Source organism: Trichomycterus rosablanca, chromosome 2 (genome assembly GCF_030014385.1).
Source record: "Trichomycterus rosablanca isolate fTriRos1 chromosome 2, fTriRos1.hap1, whole genome shotgun sequence".
Classification (NCBI taxonomy): domain Eukaryota; kingdom Metazoa; phylum Chordata; class Actinopteri; order Siluriformes; family Trichomycteridae; genus Trichomycterus; species Trichomycterus rosablanca.
The window spans coordinates 29,427,544-29,452,438 of record NC_085989.1 but is presented as its reverse complement, the minus strand read 5'-3'; the positions used below and the strand labels follow the sequence as shown (position 1 = coordinate 29,452,438).

At 35.4% G+C, this 24,895-nt stretch overlaps 1 protein-coding gene across 1 annotated transcript in view; it reads right to left on the bottom strand.

The window, feature by feature from the left end:
• Positions 1-6,016: 6,016 nt before the first annotated feature.
• calcr (calcitonin receptor) overlaps positions 6,017-24,895 on the bottom strand; it is a 31,827-nt gene continuing 12,948 nt past the window's right edge. Inside the window, exons 9-15 of the mRNA XM_062990687.1 lie at positions 24,151-24,277; positions 18,483-18,636; positions 15,389-15,449; positions 15,229-15,295; positions 13,311-13,529; positions 13,180-13,221; positions 6,017-6,252 (exon numbers count right to left, since the gene is read on the bottom strand). Of these exons, the coding sequence (XP_062846757.1) occupies positions 6,064-6,252; positions 13,180-13,221; positions 13,311-13,529; positions 15,229-15,295; positions 15,389-15,449; positions 18,483-18,636; positions 24,151-24,277 (859 nt within the window). The 3' untranslated portion in view covers positions 6,017-6,063. The remainder of the gene's footprint in view (positions 6,253-13,179; positions 13,222-13,310; positions 13,530-15,228; positions 15,296-15,388; positions 15,450-18,482; positions 18,637-24,150; positions 24,278-24,895) is intronic.

Sequence of the window (24,895 nt, the reverse complement as noted above, 5' to 3'; positions counted from 1 at the left end):
CTTACATGCAATTTACTGCCATTGAATGGATGAGAGTAGATCTCTGTAGCTAAATATCCACTTCAAATGTGCACATCCAATAGATAAAGAAATCTGCTGTCTGGTTTTTACACTGATGCACAACAATTAGCTACGGAATAAAGGGGTTGAATTAGCAGTGCATGACCAAAAGCATGTGGACCCCCATTATTTTTTTTATGAACTTTGCTTTGTGCATTGCCATATTAGAACAGAAGGCACCATTTTCCACAAAGTTACAAACATATAATTCTCTAAAATGTTACAAATGCTACAATGGGCCGATGTCTGAGGCCAATATGCCTAATCAAAAACAACCCTGGCCTTCATTCCTTCATCCTCTGTTCACAGTTGGTATCAATGTTGCCAGCTAAAGCCCCCTCTTGTCATTTGCCAAACCTATTTTCACTTGATAGAGTGGTCGTTTTTTAAGCAGTATGCATCACTTCAGTAAAAAAGCATTTCCAGAGTCCAGAGGATTTTGATGTTTTGAATAACTAGTAGTAATCTTAGGCTTGTGTCTGCCTGCTAGGCATTAGATGACATTTATTAAGCTGCATGCAAACAGTTTTTGTGTTAAGGTTGCTTTCAAGATCAGATCAGCTCCAGCTAATTTGTTAAGTTAGTTGGTTGAAGGGGGACATCATATGAACACAGTAAAATCACTGTGGTCTTGATATTAAAAAAGACAGTTAATTAAAGACAGTGTAACAGAATAGTAAGAATTGGTTTTCATCATTCTTCATTTTTATGATAAGGTCAAATTAATTATTTTTAATACCTATTCAGCTTATATTGTACTAAAGAGACAATAGGGAGAATAAAATACTGTTGGTTGCTGTCTGTGCTTTTGTCAGCATTTAAAATGCATTAGCTATTAATCAGGTGACATTTAACTTGCACTCAGAACCTAAGATCTAAAAACAAAACACTAAACTGATTTTTGTGCAGGATTGAAATGTTAATTGTATAAAGCTACAACATGCTGGCATCAACAAGAGCATTACACACATATCAGCAGATTTGAGTTCTAACACTTTGGGCGTGCATTAAAGCTACAGGAGAAAAGTTTTTGATATTGTCTTTTGAAAAAAAAAATCTTTTGATTGCAAAGACTGACTCATTATTAAGTACACTAAGGTTATGATTTACTAAGATCTTAAATAAAGAGTTCACCATCTATGAAATGCACATGTAGTTTGTGGGCATGTCCTAGGTGATTTTCTATAACAAACTAACCAAATGACAATTGCAAAAACGAAAAAAAAAAAAAAAAAAAAAAAAAAACCAATATCCAAATGCATTTTTAAATCTGTTATTTCTTTTTTAATGTGCTAAATGTATTTAGTAACCATAATGAGTTTGGATCTAAGAGTAAGTGATCTTTCATTTAGCCAGTGTGAAAAAAGCAGGGCATGAATACTGTGGAGAACAACCTCAGTTTCAGAATAGTTGTTATAGTGTTAAATACATCCATATTTGTGGCCAAATGATTGCAAAGTATAGTAAAGTAAACAAAGAACATTAAAATGCAGAAGTAAATTTAAAACAGACATTAGACATGAAATAACCCTAACTCTAATCCAAAAAAAAAAAAAAAAATGAAATGGATGTTAAAATGCTTTAAAATCCAAATCGTTGGGACATGACAGGACATGTTGACTTAATTGATTTAAAAAAAAAACAATTTTCCACAGACCATATTAGTAAATTAGATTTTTACACAAACCCTTGTGAATCAAGAAATTACATTTTTGTCTCCATTTTATTATTTAAATTAGTGTCAAAATCTACCTTTTCTATGACAGCCACATTAAAACATATCACTGTCTGCAGGCATAACATAACTGACTGTAGCCTTTGATGTCTGGTATGAGTAAGCCTCATCAAGTATTAATAAAGAAACAGGTACATTAAAATGAGTCTAATATGACACAAAAAGTGGATTCATAAGAATGTGACAAAACACTGAATGTAACATACCAAAAAAACTGAGATGAATAACACCACTTCAATTATCTGTTGTTCAGGTGATATAAAATACAAACACAACAGCCATAATGAATTATTCAGCTTTATAACTTAAAAATAAACATCTTGATTTGCTAGCAGTATGTAAACCATGGAAATACATCACCATGTTAAGCTAGAAACATTTACATGGTAAATACCAGGTCCAGTTTACTGACATAACTCACAATGAAATCTGAACCTTTGAGAGTTCTCAAACCCCATGAACACAATATTACAATGCACATTTACAAGCTTAACTGCATTCTTAAATAATATAAAAACAAAACACTTCTGTATCCAAATGAAGGTTTCTGAGACTGAAACATTATAATCATGGTAATAGTAAAGCCACCATTCACAGCTCTCTCTGTCTTAAGATTGTAGCACTGCAGTTACATTATAAGCAGATGCTACATGGCAATGCTGGGAGATGAAGAATGCTCCAGATCTTATAACCCCCCAGATCTGATGCTGAACCTAAATTACGTGTACAACACACAATACCATACCATCTTTCACATTAGTGCCACTGAAGTGCCAAGATTTTTTTCTATCTAAATTTATTCTGCCATATTCTAGTCGACCCTTCCTGTATTGTTCAAAAGTGGCGTGTTTCGAGTCCGGCCATGAAGTCCTTGATAGTTATAGGATCTTCTTATGGTTGCCACTAACATATTTCTCACAGCCTTCATCAGGACATCTTGTAAGTGTTTTGCAGTAAAATTGAGTGTTTTTTTGTACTAATGAAATTGCTAAGGCATATGGATGAAATGTTGGGCTTACTCCCATGGCCAGGCAGGTTTGCTACTGAGCCTTAAGTTTAAAAACTTTCTGACAATACTTCTAATAACATCTCAAGGTCAAGAAATGTTCAAGGTCTTGGAAATTTGCTTATTCCCATTTGCATTTTGATGCACTGAAATTAACTCCTCTCAGCTTTCGAGACAGCTTCTTAGTTTTCACCATGGTTGCAACACACCTTAAACACTTGTATCTCTGGGTGGTGTTAATATAATACGACACAGCTGAAGCAGGGTCATTAATGAGTTTCCAGTGGTTTAATGATATTGTAAACAAAATATTCTACTTTTCTGATGCTATTTTACCAATTTACACTTCGTTTTTGTAAAATAGGTAAAGTAAGATAAGGTTTTGTAAAGTAAAGTTTTCTGGAAAATTAATAATGCTTTTTAAATTTCAAACATATTGAGGCCACTGTTATCTCTCTTGGTTCAAGGGCTTTAGTTATTGTTCACATCATACATTACAATGGGAAAAATAAAAATTGATTTCAGTGACCTTCAATTGGCTCCTCAGTCACAAACAAATTTCTAGTGAAAAGCACATCTACAAAAGAAACAAGAAAGGTCAGGACAACACAGACAAAAAGTCATTCTGTTTCGAAAAACCTTCAAAAATAAAATCTCCTCAACAAACTTTGACATTTAAAGTGGACCTGGTGAGTGTATATACAGGATTCCAGGCACAGAGGAGCTTTTCTCAACAGTCAGTATCCTTCAGAGACCTATTTCAATGATTCACATCCCCAAACTTAACGACCACCATCCATCCAGCAACACACCCTTTGATTTTGGTTTAGATTTTTACACAAACATTTGCGTTTGTGAGCTTGGGCCCAAAAGGACTGAGGAGGGAATAGCAGCTTAATTATGTCACATTCTACCTGTTTTCAGCACCAGAACTGTAGAGATATACAAAATTAGTACAGTTTAACAGTTTGAAATCAATGTCCACTGCTTCATTCATTTTTTAAAGGCTTCTACAATTATGTACAGTGCTGAATATGTCCAAAGTAAAGAAGAACACAGCACAGCATTGAATATGTTACAATACCACTGAATGCATCATGTCTGGAAAGCAGCACTGCTTTCTGCTAATTATTAAACTGTTTATCCTAAAATGCTTATTGTACTTAAACAAAACAGGATTACTGGCACTTGTGTGCTGTACAGCGTTATTATAGTAGACAAAACAACAACAAAGAACTAAAATAAAATACTACACTTAAAAACCAACAATAGGATTTTAAACTAAAATAATCGCTTATTTTGTATTAGTTTATAATAATAAAAATAATTATAATGTAAACAGGCCATTAAATGGCATTTCACATTCAGCTAGATAAATGTTTAATATGTATGTTTAGATCATTTTTAAGGTTTGAAGTTTAAATTTTACATTAAAAAAAAAAAAATTTCAATATAAAATTTAAATTAATCACAAAAAGAAAACAAAAGTAAACATCAGTCTGAATTATGAGAATCCGGCCAGTCTAGTCACTTACTTAAAAATAATTCCAAATCAGAAAAAAAGTTGAGACAGTAAAAAAAATACAGTGACCTTTATTTAATTGCAGACCATATGAACCCAAGATTTTTATGTTTTGTCTGGTCAGCTTCATTACATTTGCTAATATACATCCGTTCCAACATTTCAGGCCCGTAACATATTCCAATAAAAGCAGGCAAATTAAGAGCTTGGGAACTGTGAACACTAATTGTTGCGGTTTGGCAAGTGGAAGTTCTTTGTATTCATGCTTGATATGAGACTTCAGCTTCTCAACAGTCTGTAGTCACAGTCATCTGATTCTCCTCCTCATGCTGCACACTCTCTGTATACTTTCTGCATAGCAGAAAGATCTGAAGAATTTATTCTTTCTACATTTCCAATATATGCCTCAGACGTCTGTTTTTCTCTAAAACTGGGCAAAACAAGAACCCATCTGACCACAACACACGTTTCCACCATCTATCTGACCATCTGGAGAAAACTCAATGGTGTTGCAGCATTGAATTGATGTATGGTTTTCTCTTTGTGTAATAGAGTTTTAGGTTGTATTTTTTGATGCAGTGGTGGACTGTATTGAGTGAAATGGTTTTCTGAAGTACTCCTGAGCCCATGTAATTATATTTATAACAGAAGCATGGCTTTTGGCTTTGCCCTACTCGGCCTAAGATCTCTCCATTGAGAACTTGCATTGAGAAATGTTCTTTTTAAACTGATAGCAATTCTGTCCTGATGTTTGGCACAAAATGGTAAGCCATGACCCATCATTGCTTGTAAAGACTAATCCTTTGATCCCTTTTATACCCAGCTGAGAGCCCAGTAACTGTTTCCAATTTACCTGCTTTTTGAGGAATGTTTCAAAACACTGTAACTTGAATATTCTATAATCTTTTCACTCTAATTTTGCCTCTGTTCCAACTTTTTGAACTGTATTGCCGGCATCAAATTCTAAAAGTGTTTCTGTTTGCAAAATACATTGAAATGAAAATCAAATAAAATTTTTTTACTGCATTTTACTCAATGTCCCAACTTTGTTCTGTCGTCACATTAACATTATCACTTAAATTTTAAAAATTAGAAATAAAACACTATTTTTATGTTCAAATTATTATAATTTAAAATTATAAAGGGATATAATTCTAAACTAAACTAAAATTTTATTTTATTTAAAATAAAAAAACTGTGCTACTTAGAAAAATAGCTTTACTCTACACACCAGCATAATACTAATACCACACAGTAGTAGCATTAATCCTGTTTTTTGGTTTATAAGATCTTGTACCCATAGCGTGAGAGAGAATTGTTTATACCCAAGCAGCAATTCACAGCAGCTTCTTTTATTGTTTAAAAGACTGTTTCTTTGCTGGTTCATGTTGTTAGATCTATTTTTTCTTAAATATTTAAATATTTAAATGTTAAATATTTTATAAGCATTTATAAAATAAAATGATGATTAAATAAACTATTACACACTTTTCCAATCTTTTAAACATTGATAATATATAGCTTGAGACATGTCTCAACAGATATACCGTTACCAACACACAAGAACTGGGTGTCATGTTCTTGACCTGAGATGCAAGAAACTGCAAGGACTGTATCTGTCTGATCTGCAGTTTCCTTGTATTTCTTTCTCTTTCTTCTTACTGTATTCAAATGTTTTTCAGCACATCTCTGATAGTTTGTGCTTTAGGCGTACGTCTCTCTGACCTTGAAGATACAAGCTCATGCTGAATCATCAGCATGCCTGCCATTTAAATGCTCACTGTTGCAGTCATGGTGAAACATAAAGGCAGGCACCTCTGTGATGGAGGTGGTGGTGTATGAGGTGGAGCGCATGGACCAGTGCTCACGCCGTCGCTGACCCCACTGAACCTTGTACTGCATCCACTGCCTCTTCAGAGTAGCCTGAACCTGTAGGTGATCAGAGATGAGCAGATGAATTTCTATCAAATTCTTTTCAAGATATATCTGCTGAAGGAGACACAAAACTGCATTGTAACTTTGCTATAAATATCTTATTTTATATAAGTTTTTTTTTTTTTTTTTTTAAACAAAAAAGTTTTATATGGCATAAAAATATGGCACATCTATAAACATAAATATGTGGTTCTGAAAATGTATCCTGTCTGCTATCCCCAAAAGCAGGCCAGGTGGCTAACTCTAATATACTGTGTCAACTTGCATTTACTACAGATAAATACAAGTGGGATTTGCTTCTCATCGTATCATTATATCCTAAACTACACACATCTGCACTAAATAAATAGTATGCTAAAACTCTGGTTTTCAGAGACCTCATCAACCTTTATTAATTTAACCCGTGTGTGGTGTTTGGGTCTGTGGGACCCGTTTTCAATTTTTACCAAAAGAAAAATTATGCTATTTATTATTAATTTAACCTCAGACTCCTTGCCTTTGGCTCATTTTGTGTGAAGAACTTATAAAATAACACGTTTGAGTTCACACTGTACATCCCCCCTACACATTTATATTACACAGGTGGTGTTCGCAGGTATAAAAGTGTGTCCCTTTACTCTGTCCTACTACAACATGTCCTGCTGTGTGTGTGTCTCTGTGTGTAAGAGAGACAGACAGAAAACAACAGACAGGCAGAGACAGACAGGAAGGCAGGCAGTCAGAGAGAGAGAGAGACATACAGAGAGACATACTGATACAGACAAACAGACAGAGAGACAGACAGACACAGCATACATGAATCAAATGAATGTATGTAACACACACACACACACACACACACACAGTAAAGCTGACCTTCATGTTGTATAGGCTAGCATGAATAGACTGTGTTCAATGGGACTGATGTGTAGACTGATACAGATACTGTATCTGTTCAGGCTGGTGTTTCTTACACTAACAACGATTTTTCCTTTTTTATATTTTATCACAACAAACGGATGGCACTGTTATTTATAAATATAATCCAACATAGGTAAATAGTAAATGTTAACCAAATATGCTGTCTTTATTGCTTGTAAACATCTTAAACATCTGTATGTTAAATAAGTTATGGCTGTATTGATTTAAAAACACAATAATGCGGTGGGTCCACCAGACCCGCAAACATTGGTTGAGTAACAAAACTATGAACACCACACAAGGGTTAAGTACAGTGTATCACAAAAGTGAGTACACCCCTCACATTTCTGCAGATATTTAAGTATATCTTTTCATGGGACAACACTGACAAAATGACACTTTGACACAATGAAAAGTAGTCTGTGTGCAGCTTATATAACAGTGTACATTTTTTCTTCCCTCAAAATAACTCAATATACAGCCATTAATATCTAAACCACCGGCAACAAAAGTGAGTACACCCCTAAGAGACTACACCCCTAAATGTCCAAATTGAGCACTGCTTGTCATTTTCCCTCCAAAATGTCATGTGACTCGTTAGTGTTACTAGGTCTCAGGTGTGCATAGGGAGTAGGTGTGTTCAATATAGTAGTACAGCTCTCACACTCTCTCATACTGGTCACTGAAAGTTCCAACATGGCACCTCATGGCAAAGAACTCTCTGAGGATCTTAAAAGATGAATTGTTGCGCTACATGAAGATGGCCAAGGCTACAAGAAGATTGCCAACACCCTGAAACTGAGCTGCAGCACAGTGGCCAAGATCATCCAGCATTTTAAAAGAGCAGGGTCCACTCAGAACAGACCTCGCATTGGTCGTCCAAAGAAGCTGAGTGCACGTGCTCAGCGTCACATCCAACTGCTGTCTTTGAAAGATAGGCGCAGGAGTGCTGTCAGCATTGCTGCAGAGATTGAAAAGGTGGGGGGTCAGCCTGTCAGTGCTCAGACCATACGCCGCACACTACATCAAATTGGTCTGCATGGCTGTCACCCCAGAAGGAAGCCTCTTCTGAAGTCTCTACACAAGAAAGCCCGCAAACAGTTTGCTGAAGACATGTCAACAAAGGACATGGATTACTGGAACCATGTCCTATGGTTTGATGAGACCAAGATTAATTTGTTTGGTTCAGATGGTCTCAAGCATGTGTGGCGGCAGTCAGGTGAGGAGTACAAAGATAAGTGTGTCATGCCTACAGTCAAGCATGGTGGTGGGAATGCCATGGTCTGGGGCTGCATGAGTGCAGCAGGTGTGTTGGGGAGTTACATTTCATTGAGGGACACATGAACTCCAATATGTACTGTGAAATACTGAAGCAGAGCATGATCCCCTCCCTCCGGAAACTGGGTCGCAGGGCAGTGTTCCAGCATGATAATGACCCCAAACACACCTCTAAGACGACCACTGCTTTATTGAAGAGGCTGAGGGTAAAGGTGATGGACTGGCCAAGCATGTCTCCAGACCTAAACCCAATAGAACATCTTTGGGGCATCCTCAAGCGGAAGGTGGAGGAGCGCAAAGTCTCGAATATCCGCCAGCTCCGTGATGTCGTCATGGAGGAGTGGAAAAGCATTCCAGTGGCAACCTGTGAAGCTCTGGTAAACTCCATGCCCAGGAGAGTTAAGGCAGTTCTGGAAAATAATGGTGGCCACACAAAATATTGACACTTCAGGAACTTTCACTTTTGTTGCCGGTGGTTTAGACATTAATGGCTGTATATTGAGTTATTTTGAGGGAAGAATAAATTTACACTGTTATATAAGCTGCACACAGACTACTTTTCATTGTGTCAAAGTGCATTTTGTCAGTGTTGTCCCATGAAAAGATATACTTAAATATCTGCAGAAATGTGAGGGGTGTACTCACTTTTGTGATACACTGTATTTAAATGCCCATATTGTAATATCAGTGCTTCTGTAAATTATTTTACTACAAATAGAAACGCTTGACATTGCATGTGTTTCACTGTTAATTAGTTTCGTCAGCTTCAAATAATAATGTAATTTAATGACTTCTTTTGCTGTGTAAAAATTACAGTGTTTCTTACATTTGCACAAGATATTTCATGTTTTGTCTGGTCAATTTCATTTGCATTGCATTTACCACTTTGTAATGTTTTCATTCCTTCTCACAACACTTAAAAGATGTTTTGACACTAATAATAGCAAGCAATAAAGTGTTTTAGGTGTTATTTTGTCCCATTTTTCCTGCAAACATGTCTTAGGGTGTGTAACAACCACAATTCTAAGAAGGCTTTTCACATGACTATGTCTTTTAATTTCTGTCCATTCAGTCAAAAAGCATTTGTGTGGCTGGGCACCGATGTTGATTAAGACAGCATCAATTGATGTTCCAATTTATTACAAAACTGTTCAGTGGGGCTGAGGTCAGGGCACTGTGCAGTCCACTATAGGTCTTTATAGACCTTGCTTTGTGCACAGGAGCACAGTAATGAAAGAACCGGAACTGTTGACCTAAGCATATCATTTACTTTATATAAATTATTTGTTACACCTGTTAGCAATTCTTGTGGTTGAAACACATAAATTCAATAATTAGAAGTGGTGTCCCAGTTGTCTATATAGTATATCTTGCCAGTCTCCTGATACAATACAGCCCAAACAATCCTTTTTATGGCAGGTTATGGAAATGCAGAAAACAGTATTTTTTGTGATACGTGTTGGTCTCAAAAATAAGCAGGCTGAGGAATAAGTCAAAGATGTAGGGCAACTGCCAAAACAGGGGTGCACAAATCTCCCACAAAAGGGTACAGGACAAACCATTAGGCCAGGGCAAATAAACACCCTCACAAAGACTTCATTATCATTTGTCAGTGCAACTTTTCTCAAAACACAATTTGTCTTTAGGACATGTCCAAATAGTTTGCAACCACTCGCTGATGCTGATGAGAGTTGGCTGCTCATGCATGAGCTAATAATTGTCCCATTTTCCAGGCCTAGAAATAATTTTCCATGTATAAAACATGACTTATCCAGGGCCTGATGAGGGCTGCTAATTTGCTGCATTCTTATCAGTGCCAGCAACCACATGCTGAGCATTCAAATGCGACTGTTCAAGTTGCTGGGCGGTCTGCATTGTCCTTGTTATGTCATGTGTAAACTTTAAGGCTAGTAAATGTCCTTTGACTGGCCAAGCAGTACCTTTCAGGATTTAGAACCCTTCTCACGCAATCTGCCACCTTGCTGAGCACAATCAGACAGTCTGGCATTGAATGAAAGGTCCTGGACAACAAGTCAGTGCATTTAGAAAGCTTGACTATGATGTAATGTAACTCTTGACAGCCAAGGAATCAAGCCCTAAATTCAGTAGCTTCTTGTGTTAATGCAATAATTACTCTTGTAATTACTGCAAGAGCTATCATTCATTAATTAAAAAAATCAGACCAAAATGAAATGATTTCAGATTTATTTCCACCTTTAATGGGATATATAATCTGTGCAATTCAATTGAAAAACAAACTAAAACCATTTAGAGGAAAAAAGTAAAAACTAAAAATAAAGTGTGCACACGCTCTTAAAATCTAGGGTGTCACTAGGAATGCAATTAATTTATTCAATTTTAGGGAGGACCATGCTGGAAAATTAATCTAGCTAAATACAATTAATCGTGTAAGCCTTCTGTAAACTTATTTTAACCTTCCCAACAAAACATCTCCAGTGACGAGCAACAAATCAGCTATAGCTAGCCTGGAGCTGGCTTGCTAGATGGCTAATCACTAAACCAGTGGCCACCAAGTGAGCTGGGACTTAACAGAAATATGCAGCTTGCAAACATGCAACCTTAACTGTGAACCTAACTGCTAACTTATAAGAACCAAATAAAATAAACTGTAAACACTAAAAGAAGTGAATTTGCCTTTCTCTTACTCTTCTCTGTTCTTTCTCGTACTCTCTTCTCCCCTCTAATTCTCTATTAACAAATTTATCTGACCATTCCCCTATGATTTTTTTTTTCCTATTTTATTTATGCATTTTCTCCCAATTTAGCGTAGTCAGTTTGTCTTCCGCTGCTGGGGGATCCCTGATTGCAGTCAAGGAGGGTATATTGCTGCTCACACCTCCTCCGACCCGCACACAGCCCTTAGCGGAACCCTTTTCACCTATGCACTCTGCACAGGTGCCTCTCTATCTGCCAATCAGGGTCCTTACACAGCATTGATGACCCACATAGTCCGGTCATCCGCCCCTAGCAGAACCGTGTCTGCTGCAGGCACTGCCAATTGTGCCCGCTAGATGGCGCCCAGGAGTTCAGAATCTCAGCGCTGGTGTGCTAGCAATATATCTCGCTGCGCCACCTGGGTGCCTTCCCCTTAAGGTTTTTAATTTGAATTTTAGGTTAGCTATTTTGAACTTTTGGACAGTCCTTTCCAACTGCTTTCTTTTGATACTTGAGCTCAAGCATACATATGATTTTCACTGTTTGCAATTTTCTGTTATGTATTCTCTTTCTCTGTTTGACCTTTCAGGACTCCTGTTCAAACTTTTTGTTTCCCTGCTGTGCTGTGCAGTTTTTTAGTTGATTGAAAAGTATTTACAGTCTTAGCACCTTTTTCTTCTAAATATTTGTTCTTTCTTCCTCATCTTTCTCAGCAAGCGGTGAGTAGTTATTTATTTTCATTTTGTGCTGTTTGTTATGAAAGCTTTTTGGCTGCCACGGTAGATTTTGAAAATAGCCTTTAAAAAAATCGCACACAATCCTGGTAACTCAATGTTGGCAATAATGTAAAGGAGAAGCACAGCTTAAGCACACCCACACATTCAAAATGGCAATAGGAATGTAGTGCATTTTTGATCACTAATGACAATTTTTTTTCTGGGTGGGCAGCTCTTAACTCTGGATGGACAATGCCCACCTCAGCCCACCTGTAGACACACCCCAGCTTATAACACACAAAATGAAACACATATTCAGACTGATGTTAAATATTAGTCAGTTCACATCTGCCATCAATTAAAGTGACTCTCATTAACCCCAAAGCCAAAAATAATTGCTAAAAGGTGTATAAAATCAAGTACATAAAATCAACTAAATGCTTTAATCTTTGGGAAGGCCCTCACCTGTTCTAGCACGCCTGTGTCTTTGTGCACAAAGCAAGCTTCATAAAGACAAGGTTTGGCAAGTTTGATGTGGAGGAACTTCAGTTGTCTGCTCAGAGCCCTGGCCTTAACCCCATTTATGTGGACACCCCTTCTAATCACAAGGTTCAGCTGTTTTACTGCACCTATTGCTAACAATTGGCATTTAATTATGCTTTCTCCATAGACTTATCTTTGGAGCAAGCATGACTCATTGCCCAACGTTAGTGCCCACCCTCACTTAAAGGTCCTGTAGTTGCAGTCATTTTCAAAAATCTGATTAGAAGTCTTTCCAGATGAATGGAGAAAAGGGTAAGACAGCTCCCTAATAAATGCCAATGAGTTTGGGTTAAGCAGATGGGTGTGATGCTTGGGTGCACACACACTTTTGGCCATGTAGAGTATATGTGGTGTACAACAAGAAACTGTCTGTCGGTCTGTTTATTTATCTTATGTCCCTTTGTTACACTAAATGTTTTTGATTGATTAAATAGGAGCTTGATAAGCTTAATTAAGGGAGGTTGATAAGTAAATACATAAAACATACTTTAGGGAGCCACTTCTGTACAATATAAACTAAACTGATTTACCGATTAAATGTGGTTAACTTCTTTGCTTTGTTGCTGTACAAAATGTGTTGTTTACAATTGGCTGTGTCAAATATGCAATAGAAGGCAAACAGGAGGTTATAAAACATAAAAATCAACAATTTAAATATACATAAAAATAAAAAAAGAATTCATCTATGAGAATATGTTTAAATAAATAATGAAAAAATATTTATGAAATAAGAATATGTTGACTACAATGTCTAACTTTTAAGACAATTAAGTGCAGTAGTATTGAGTGTTGTGGTTGCAGTGCTTACCTCTCCATTGAAAAAGCAGAATATTGTTGACACCAACAAGCCCTTAAATTGAAAATAAATGGCAGTGCAGAAGGTCATTGTCATTATTTAAAACCTCTCAAAATTTGAAAATAAAAGCTTGTATCATTTACCTGGTAATGCAGTAATATGTGCATGACATAGTCATATACTTCCCCAGCTAAACGGTTCTCTGGCCTCCAGGGAAATATGACAAACTGGATGCCTAATAATGGCACAAGAATTAGAGTGGCTCGCACTGCTTTCATATACATGTTGGACTCTGCACGGTGGGTGTCCTTTAGCTTCATCACCAAAACCCGAACAATGTTCAGCAGAAAAAACAAGTTCACCTGTAGCAAAAAACAGTAAAAGGCTTTTCATTCCCCCTTACTGATGAATGCACATTTGTAACACTGAGTGAATTTAATATCTAACATACTGTTTAATTTAACTTTGCACAAAATATCTGTAATAAAGCTCATCAAGCATAAACAATAACTGCTGGCAGTTATTCAATCCTGACACTTCAATCCTGGAAAACACTTGTTTATGAAATGATTATGTACATAAAAATAACACAATTAAACATTTTCTCAAAAATAAACCATATGCATAAAACATAGATTCTGTGATAGTTTTCAGCGGTAAACAGGGGTGTATGATTGGGGAAAGGGGTACCAACAATAAAATACAGCAAGCAAAATTGAAAATTAGAATAATGAAATTTAAATCTAAAAAGTGTGACCTCCCTTAGAACTAAGCAGATCTTGAACTTTTTTGGGTAGCCTGTCCTAAAGTGATCTTCTGAAATATTATACCAGTAATAATATTATTTCCATCACTTTTCAGAGTTCCTCTTTGGATTTTAGGCTGTATTTTATTTCTTCGTCTTTTCAGGTAGCCCCATAACGCACTTATAATATTCATGACAGTCCATAATTTTCTCTCCAAATATGATTTCACTGCATTAGCAGTTCACTTGGTATCAATCCCAAACAGGTGCTTTCCAAAAGAAATGGCAAAATAAATTAAAACCTGTAACTTTTAAAACCTGTCAGCATTTATGATCCCATCAATTTAAACAATATAGCCATCAACACTGGCAGAAATGCAGCCCCAAACCAGAACACACCCTCTGCATGTTTCACTTAAGACCGGAAGCACTCATTCTTTCATCTATCTCCAACTCTTGTTGCAACTGTATTTGGTAATATGATTATTATCAGTGAAGGAAGATCAGTGGAAAAGTGGAAAGTATTATGGAGTGACGAATCCAAGTTTGAAATTTTTGGGTCCAGTCATAGACAATATGTGAGAGGAAGATTTGTAAGAAGCCTCAGAAGAGTGGCTGTTATAGCTGAAAAGATCACATAGGTCACTTAAGTTAATGATATTTGTTTTTAAAATGGCATGTCCAACAAGCTCGTGTTCAAATACTTTTGGCCATATAGTGTATATTTCAAGAACAATTTCACAGGATCATTAAAACAACTACAAAATCCTAAATGAGTAGTTTATTACAGCAATGGCAAGTTCTCAAAAAAAAAAACTAGAGTAAATTTTGACAGTAAAGCAGCATGCAGTGGCAGCTTTTTCTCTGGATGCAAACAAAATGTTACAATTAATAAGTGTTTCACATTATGCCACACTGTGTCATGATCTTAATTAACTTAGGACTTACTCATGCATTTAGCTGGATTAATGTTTGATTTGACTTGTTGCTTACTTTAATTCATTACAATTACTTTAATTACTCTATGGAAACAGCAAGAAAATGGAAAAAAAAAAAATCATACACAGACTGTAAAGGCAATACTTCATCCTAACAATCAACACAATATTAAAATCCTCCTATTACCAAAAGAAACAAGTGCAACAAGTTTCCAAATGTAAATGTATTTTCTTCTGTAAAAACTCTTTAAAAATGATAGAGGTATTTTATTAGATAAAACAATTTAAACCAGTTGAAATATTGTGCCACTTTCCTCTCAGTTCTATATCTCTGATTGTAAATGTGGTTTGTGAGGTGAAGTGTTAGTAAAGACTCACTAATAAAGCTGCCATGATGGGCCCATGAACCACATACAGCAGATGGGTCTCCACACTCATCCAGCAACTGGTAAAAACAAACATTTAAGCCAATGTAAGATTTGTTCACTAAGCCTAGCATTTAGCATGTTTACAGCAGGAAAGCATGAAGGTTTCTCACCTGTCATCAAAGTATTTTTTTCTTGCCACAGCATGTATAGAGGCTGGAACCAAGGGAAATCCTGTAAAACAGCAAAGACACATGTTGTTACTCACACAGTAAATATAGTGGAAAATGCTGAACTTTATTAAGGAAATATGTAAATACAGACAAATTATATTATTTTAAATATTTAAAAATGTCCTATGATATAATCAAAGTATATGGACACCACTTTCAATTATGGAATGTAGATAGTTTGGTCACAGACTCTACTAACAAGTGCATAAAATCAGCAACATTGAATTTCACACTGGTCATCTTTGGACCAAGTCAGTTTATTAAAATTTCTGCCCTGCAACATTGTTATTGTCAGCTATAAGTCATTTTACTGTGAAGCACAAATGTCTAGGAGCAACAGCTTGGTGGTCGAAATTTGCAAAAGCACTAACAAAATTGCCTATGCAAGACTGCCACCCTCATTACCAATGTCTGGCCTGTCTCTGATAGCAAAATCAATCCAATACTTTCTTCTGGGAGCTACCTCATGGCGAAGCAGTGGCACACAAGTCTAAGTGTCGAGTGAATAATTAAAGCATAGCACATTTGGACTTACTTTTTCCTAACACTACCAATCTTAATGTTCAATGTCATACCTACCATTTCCTATCCTTATACTTTTTAGCTGAAATTGACGTGGACAGTGGACTGCATATTAATGGTCATGTTTTTAAATCTTTAACAAGAGCACATGAATTATATTTGAGTGTCTAACTACATTTAACTATGAAATGTATTTTTAATATCATATGTTTAAAGCTCCTACATAATCTACTCTGTCATACCCAACTGATTATGCTATTAATACCCTCAGTGTAAGTTCAGCGTAATTCAATTTCCATTGATGTTCACTCCTCATCTGTAAACAATGCATTAATAATAACACCATTTACATGGGGATTTTTTTTTTTTTTTTTTTTTAACCCCTTTTTCTCCCCTTTTTAGCGCATCCAATTGTTCAATTAGCATCGTGCTTCCTCTCTGTCTATGCCGAACCCTGCCCTGACGGAGGTGATTGAAGCTAACCCGTATCCCCTCCGAAACACGAGCAGCAGCCAGATGCATCTTTGCCACCCACACATTGACGAGTTTGGCGCCACCTAGCGTTGCATGCGGAGAGACACACCCTAAGGGCACCCTCTCCCATCTCTGTGTAAGCGCCTCCAATCAGCCGGCAGAGAACGCAATCGCATTCTGACAGAGAGAGACCCACATCCGGTTCTTTGTCCCACCCCCCACATGAGCAACCGGCCAATCGTTGCTCATATAGCCACTCAGCTTCGAACCGGTAAAGCAAGGCTGGATTCGATACCACGCTCTCAGAATCCAGCCCTGGTTGCAGCGCGTTTCTTTTTACCGCTGCGCCACCTGAGTGGCTACATGGGGATTTTTTATCTTACCATAGACAGAAATGCTTTTCAAAGCAAGGTATTTTGCCAAATTAGTAATTTTTCATTTCGAGACGCTAACACAGACACTGTCCATAATTATCACACCATCTCTAATAAGTGTTGCCCATTTAAGTCTTCTGTGTCCACTTATGAATATTTAAATGGATATGGAAAAGTAAATCAGAATAAATCAAGTTTAAATAATTATTTTTCACATACAAATGCAAAATGTGCTGTTTGTACATAAGCTTACTTATCAGCCTTTTTTGTAGACATTACATTCAGAAAGCAGCTATAAAAGCAGAGAACCTGTTTTCTACCTAACAACTGGTAGCAGCACCTTCAGTATAATGTCACAATTTTACCTAATAGCACGACTGATGAAATTACAGTAAAGGTTACTGGGTTTAAACTGTGACACATTCAAATGTAGTCAACCCCAAAATAAGAAATAACTCCCTTTTTGCTGTTCCAGCATTTTTGTCATACTGAATTTTACAACATTATACAAAACATAATATCACCCAAAGCGAGCTCAAGAGACAAAGTATTCAAACAATAATCTTACCCTTGGTCCCTTAATAATCAGCTGCACCAACTCTGCAAGGAATAACTTCCTATAATTTAATATTAGGCTGTCACATCAATGTAGATGATTTTTAAGCCTGAAGAACTCTGCTAGGTTTAAAATATTAGGTCTTGCCACACCACTTTATTAACTTTAAGACAGCACTTGACTTAAATTCTATTTCTTTTCAGCCATTTCTTTTAATGTATTGATGCATATCCCAAAAATGCTTCAGTAATTAGGAAGTAATTAGTGCTAATTAGTAATTAGTTCTGGTCAAGCAAAGCAGGTTTGAGGATCACTGATGGTTATTATTATTGTTTTAATGAATTTTCCCCCCTTTTTTCCCAATTTAAGCGCGTCCGATTTTTACCCAATTGCGTTATGCTTGCTCTCTATTGGTGCTGACCCCTGCCCCGATTGAGAAGAGCGAGCTGACACACGCCCCCTCTGACACGTGTGCAGTAGCCGACTGAATCTTTTTACCTGCACAAGGCGAGTTCATATGCGGATCAGCTTTGTGTACGGAGAGCCACACCCTGATCAGCCTTATTCCTCAACTCTGTGCAAACGCCATCATTCAGTCAGCAGAGGTCGTAATTGCATCAGTTATGAGGTCCCTATTTGGCTCCCTCCCTGTATGAACAACAGCTAAATCTTTGTTCATATAGCCGCCCAGCCCAACCGGATGGCAGAGCTGAGTTTCGAACCGACGAGTTCGAAATGTCAGCTCTGGTTTGCTAGCATGTTTTAGCGCTGCACCTGAGCGGCGATGGTTCTTTTTAACAAATATGATGTTTGATAGCAGTGATTTTATTATTTTAGTTTCTGCCTAGTCTGTTTTGATGGAGTTCCATGCCAAGGTTAAAGAGATTTTCACTTCTTTAAATGTTTATTTTACATAACAGCCAAAAGGTTGAGAACCCTTGCTGCAGATAAACACAATAAATAAAAAAAAAGGAATAATACAAATAAAAGACAGGAACAAATATAGAAGAGGTAAAGCTCTGATTTCTGATGTAAAACTAAAAAGTAATTTAAAACCTTGCTGCACCTTACTAAACACATTTTAAACTAAAATAATGCTGAAACTTACCCCAGCCCAAGAGATAATACCAGTGAAGATGCTGCTCCTCGGCAAACACTGCTACCACAATAAGAGTGTGCAAATAGATCCCTTCACATAGCATCCAGAAGTAGTTACAACCTAGCATGTACATGTGGAAGAAGTGCAGCACCTTGCAGCCAACCTACAACACCAAAGAGAGTAAGGTGAAGATGGAGGAACAAGATATAAACTGAAAGCTGTCAGAAACATTTTGTGAGAGAACGTAACTCAGCAAGAGACAACATGCTTAAAACAACCATACAATTCTCAGAAGTGCTAAAGTTAAACACGTAATTAATTTACAATTTGTTTAAGTTTAGCTCCTCAGACAAGTGTATGCTTGTTTAAGCATGTTGCCCCCTGTAGAGTTACATCCTCTCACAAAATGTTTCTGACAGCTTTCAGTTTTTATCTTGATCTGTATGTGCATCAAAGTATATTAGTCACAAAATATAAAAAACTGTACGTGGTAAGACAAGCATTTATGCCAAATGGCTGTGTTTTGACAAATTAGTTAGCCCGACAAAATACTGTGAAACAGACCTCATAACAAAACCTTAGAATGCATCAAGCTGATTTTAAGTTTTGTTTTAGGGCCGAATTCCTCAGACATTTGCTATAAATAAATTATGCACATAAATAAAGACTCATATTTTGTTAGCTCTTTATAAGAAAAAGGCAACAAAAATATTTCATTACATTTGTTAGGGCATAAAATGACAAAAAAACATAGAGTGAAGTAAAATTAAATACAAAATAGGGATTAGAACCACACTGCCTTCACACAGCTTAAATTCTTCTTGGAATTATGTCCTACATATCCGAATTGTTTTCTGGCACAAATTGCTTCTAAACCTTCCATAAACAAAAGAGGTTATGGACTATGGACAGTGCTTGAATTCGTTCTGGCATTAATCAAATTACTCTTGAATAACATGTATGAGGGCATTATTATCCAATTAAAATGGGCTCATCACATTAACAAATGCTTGCACCATACAGTGATTTAGTGAGACATACCGTTTTGGATTTTTAAAGTACTTAGCAAACAGGCAGACATTATCAAGACATCACTGGGCATCCAACAAACATGAATTCCTCCAAATTTATGAGAGGTATTTATTTATAGGACAAATTTGTGACAATTAAACCATCAGAAAATACTATTTGGTTCAATTGCTAAGAAGGTCTTTCTATCACTAACTTACTTTGTATTTTCTCTGCTGATATTTTTGTAAAAATAAAACAAATTCAATGAGTTTAGCAAATATAAAAATAACTAGTCCCAAAATGTCCCAGAAATTCCCAGATATAATTACTATAAAAATCCAGTACATTTTCCCTATATAAAATAATGGTTTTATTACTTTAAAAATAATGTACACCCATTTTCCAAAAATGTTGGGACGTGTTGTAAAGCACAGTAAAAAGAAGATTTTTTTTTTATAAATTTGTAAATTTTCTTACTGTTAACTGTTAAAAATAGAATTATATATATATATAATATATAAATAAAAATATTTTTGTTAAAAATAGAGTTTTTACTGATCAACTTTGTTGTATTTTGTAAATAAAAACACTTTAAGAATTTCCAAAAATGTTGGGACGTGTTGTAAAGCACAGTAAAAAGAAGATTTTTTTTATAAATTTGTAAATTTTCTTACTGTTAAAAATAGAAAAATTCAGAGTTTTTACTGATCAACTTTGTTGTATTTTGTAAATAAAAACACTTTTAGAATTTCCAAAAAAAAGCAGGTGAATTGGTTGGTTACAAGTTTTATCATAACTACTATAAGTATAATAATTCATTTTGCCAGTATAATAAAGTCTTGTAAAATTCACAAAAAATATGCATAGACCAGGCACGATACAGAGCTGACAAGTTTATGACAACAGTATTACCTGGTGAATTTATTTTACATAACATACCTCACCTGAGTGATTAATATCAGTTACAATCATAAAATTAACTAAAAAAAAATCAAAATACACTATCAAATCCATATTAATATAAACTGATGACAAAAGCTTACTAATTGTTGACTTGGTTAGTAATGTGGTTTTAATATTATGTGCTGATAGTGTAATTGTTGGAATCAGAATCATATCAAAAATGAAATTATAAAACGGATAGTTCCGGTCCTAAAATCTGATTGGCTGAGCCGCGTTCGAAGCCGTTGTAAAATCCCCGATAAACGCACACCTAGGACCACCTCACATCATTCCATATTAATACGCCACTGAATAGAAAAAATTAATGTTATTTTTGCCCTCATGTTGCCTAGCAACACTGTTAATCGAACTATTTTGCGTCGCGGAAGAATGCTTTATTGTAAGTTTATACACAATAAATACATTTATGAATTAAACATTGTTGTATTTATTATATTTTATGTTGACCGCCGTTTTATAAAAGCAATAAGCCACTCGAGACCGTGCATTACTGTTATGATTTTAGCACGGGGAAAGAAGTTTTAGGCACTCCGCTTCGCGTCGTGCCAAAAACGTCATCCCCGTGCTAAAATCACAGTAATGCACGGCCTCTCGTGGCTTATTGCTTTAATAAATATGGAATGAATGCACCCATAATAAGAAAACACATTTTCCCTCAGTGTCTTTTTCCTTAAGCATCATTTTTTGTAAAAAATTTAAACTGGCAAATGATCTCATGTATTAGACCTTATTTGAACCCAAAGGGTCTCGATTGGTTTTTCTTTGTGAACTTGTGTGTGGAATTTAGACTGTGCCATATGCTTTTTATCCAATGCCCATTAATCATCAGTAACATAACTTTATTATATGTCTGCATTTTCATGTCATGCTGACTGATACACCCTCACAACCAGATGCACAGCTCCACAAATTCCTCTTAAAATACAGTTCAAGTACAAACATTTCAACCTGCCTCATGCCGGTAGGCAAACTCGTACAGTACAGTCAGTGAGTGTGCTGAGACAGTTTCTGCTTTTTGCCTCCTACATTTGACCTGGAATCTCCTCTGATCATAAGCTACACCAATAAACAGAGGAAACCTGTTCAGACGAAAGATGTCATCAATTATAACTTGAGAAAGCAGTTGTCTCTAAATGGAATGAGCATGTTTCACTTCTTCCAGCAAGCAGCACACCGACTCACATTTCACTGAACTCTTTTTTTAAATGAATTTAGAATGCAATTCTTTGTATTAGAATTCAATGTCTTTTATATTTATATATACGTGTATATATAATATATACATATATTATTGTAATGTATTATTTAATTATTTACAATTTCTATAGTACCTTATTTACAGTAATCTGTTTAGTGAGGCCTGACAAACACATTTTTAAGTCAAAAAAATACAATAAAATAAAAAGCCATTAAAGTTACATATTCAGACCAGTGTTTAATGTGATTTTCTGAGTAGCCCATTTGTAAACAAGCAAAATTCCTCTATGTACAGTATGTTATGCCTCTGTTCTCTGATTTGCCTATTTGATGGTTGTTTTCAAGTAGATATCCAAAGTATTTTGTTTACATCTTAGACCAACCATTTGATAAAAAATGTGAACTGACAAAGCAGACTAATTTATCCATTAAAATATACTGTATTATTAGTAGGCATACAGTACTATCATTAAACTTAAACCAAAATAGTGTAACACAAAATGTGGGTAAATACTACTACTTATCACTTAATAGTGATTTAATAGATGCTAGATGCTTCAAGTAATTGACTAAGAAATGACTAACATTATTTGTATTTTTTTTAAATGTGTAAAAAAAATTAATGTGTAATTAAAAGGAAAATAATTGTAATATGAAACAATGCTGTTGTATAAGTACAACAGCTTTAATGCATATTAATGCTTTTTAAACATTTTTCTGCCCATTCTTTTTATTATTTCTCTTTATAATGGCATACATTGTCTTAACTTATTTCTTACATATCAACTATGCATACTAGGCATGCCTGCTCATTAATTGTAACATTTCAGCACTTTAAAATGCTGCTGTATGTCTCCCCTTGTTACAAAAACAAGTGAGACCAAACAAGAATAGCATGGCAAAGAATATGCTGAACAGTTATGCTAAAACAGATCTGTTTTGACTTGAATTGAGGGCTACCATTCCAGCTTGTCAAATGGTAAACTGAAATAAAAGCTGGCAGCACAGCTTACCAGATGCATTAAATATGGGGTATTTTTATCAGAAAGAACATAACAGCATGTAAAGAAAAAGCATAATACTTAGAGACAGGAAAATTTAAAAAAGATTAGGGTGATTTAAACATCTGCTCTCATCACACTACAGCAGTCCATATTATTTACACAATTATTTCAGTAAAGCGGACACTAGTCAAACCTGACAGCTAATCTAAAATTACATTACCATTACATTTTCCTCTTTTTAGTCTTAATCATTCTTATCGTTTTAATCAAATGCCTCTCAGTAAATTTCCTTTGTGGAAAAAATAAACTGTATGTATTTAGGTTATGGAGAAATTCCAATGGATCTTTTAACCCACCATGTCTGCTGCCAACTTCACTAATGTAATGCAGTTAGTCCAATTACTGTCATGTTCTTGAAAAACGTACCCAGAGAAAACATCCACATGATGACACATATGTCAGGTGTCTTACTGACAGTTCCATCACTAAAATAATTTAGCGGTGGTTGAATAAACACAAGGACATAATGGAGCCTCTAGTTGAGCATTTACAGCCACCAGGTTTAAATCTCTTTAAAAGTGTTTCAGTATAGACAGTAGATCTTCACATTCTTTATCCCCCAAAGACATTAAGTATTGATTTCTAAAAGAATACAACAGCATTAAACCACAAACCATTTAGGACTTGTATGGCTGCTTTCCTAGAAGATCTCAAGGTAAAGTTTGGCACTACTACTTTTCAGCTTTTCTTGATTTTCTTGTTCTGTTAGTATCTTGATATTATGTCTATTTATTTTATACCATAACTGCTTTTATTTTCTGAGCAAAGCTATACGTTGTGTTCGTTATTTGCATCTGAGTGACTCTTTAAAATAAGACCAAAATAAAAACATATGGACTGATAAGCATTTCCTGGTTAAAATACATTGTCAATAAAATACAAAGTGGAAAGTCTTTTTGAAGGTTAGACTTCTTTGAGAATATATAATAGAGAATATAACAGGTATGCTGACATCTCCATCAGGCAATCAGTATCATTTGGTAACAACAGTGTCTTACATGAACCCACAATAATAATAATAATAATAATGAGGCTCTGAAGGGGGCAAAATAAAAGCTAGACTTTAAAATAGAATGTAGTGATGTTATAAAGTATGGCAGATAAGTAACCGTGCTTTCTTTATTCAATTTTAGCTTTGAGCTAGTGTAGTTTTAAAGTGTTGCAGGAAACATAGGACGATGTATGAAATTAAAAAATGATGAATTAAAATAATTACATTTAGTGAGTTACGTATGAAACAAATCAGCATTAAAGTCATGGCTTAAGGGTCCAACAGTAGCAGCTTGGTAATGGTGGGACTTAAATTTATTGATGTGTAAGTCATTTAGGGTGGATTTGTTCATGCATAAATCTGTTTGCTAATATGCACAATGAATGTGTTAACTTTTCACAATGAATGCTTAACTCAGATCTGATATAAATATCAAATGAACAAATCTTACCGGAATCCTCTCCACCACTTTAGGATTGTTGACCACAAATATGAGGTTAATAATAGTGAAGGCTGAGTTGAGCACATATGAGCAGAAAAGGTTCTTGTGCAACGTAATTCTTTGGCAGCTTAAACTCCTAGCAGGACAAACAAACAAGCAATAAGTCATTTATTCATAACAGAAGAAGTCATGGAAATACTTCACATGTACATATGGTAAAATGTTTTTTTTAATACACACCTAGAGTGTGTATGTCAGATCACACTCAACATTAATCTTGTTTCATAGATCCACACAAGATTTACATTAGTGCTTTATGTCAAACACCACATATTCATCCATTAAATGATTTGTATTTGGAATAAAAATTAATCTGAAAAATGTCAACATTTTATATTGCAATCACAATGCAAAAGCTTTGATAAAGAAAGCAGAGCTATGAATTACAAACTCCTGGACAGAATATCTTGGCTTTTAGTAGTATAATGTGATTGTCAGATGTTACCTGTGGTCTGTTTTAGACACACTGACATTAAATCATTTTAAATTTAACCACTGATTTTTTTTTAATGAAGCATTCAGTTTGGATGACTTTCATTTATTTTTACCATAACATTTGCATCCCATAGTTAAGAATGTTTAAATACTGTGATACATTTTACATAAACAAATACTAGCTAAATGAACACCAAATTTGGCATTTAGCAGAATTATGATTCTTTGCATATACTGACCAACTACTATTAGGTACACC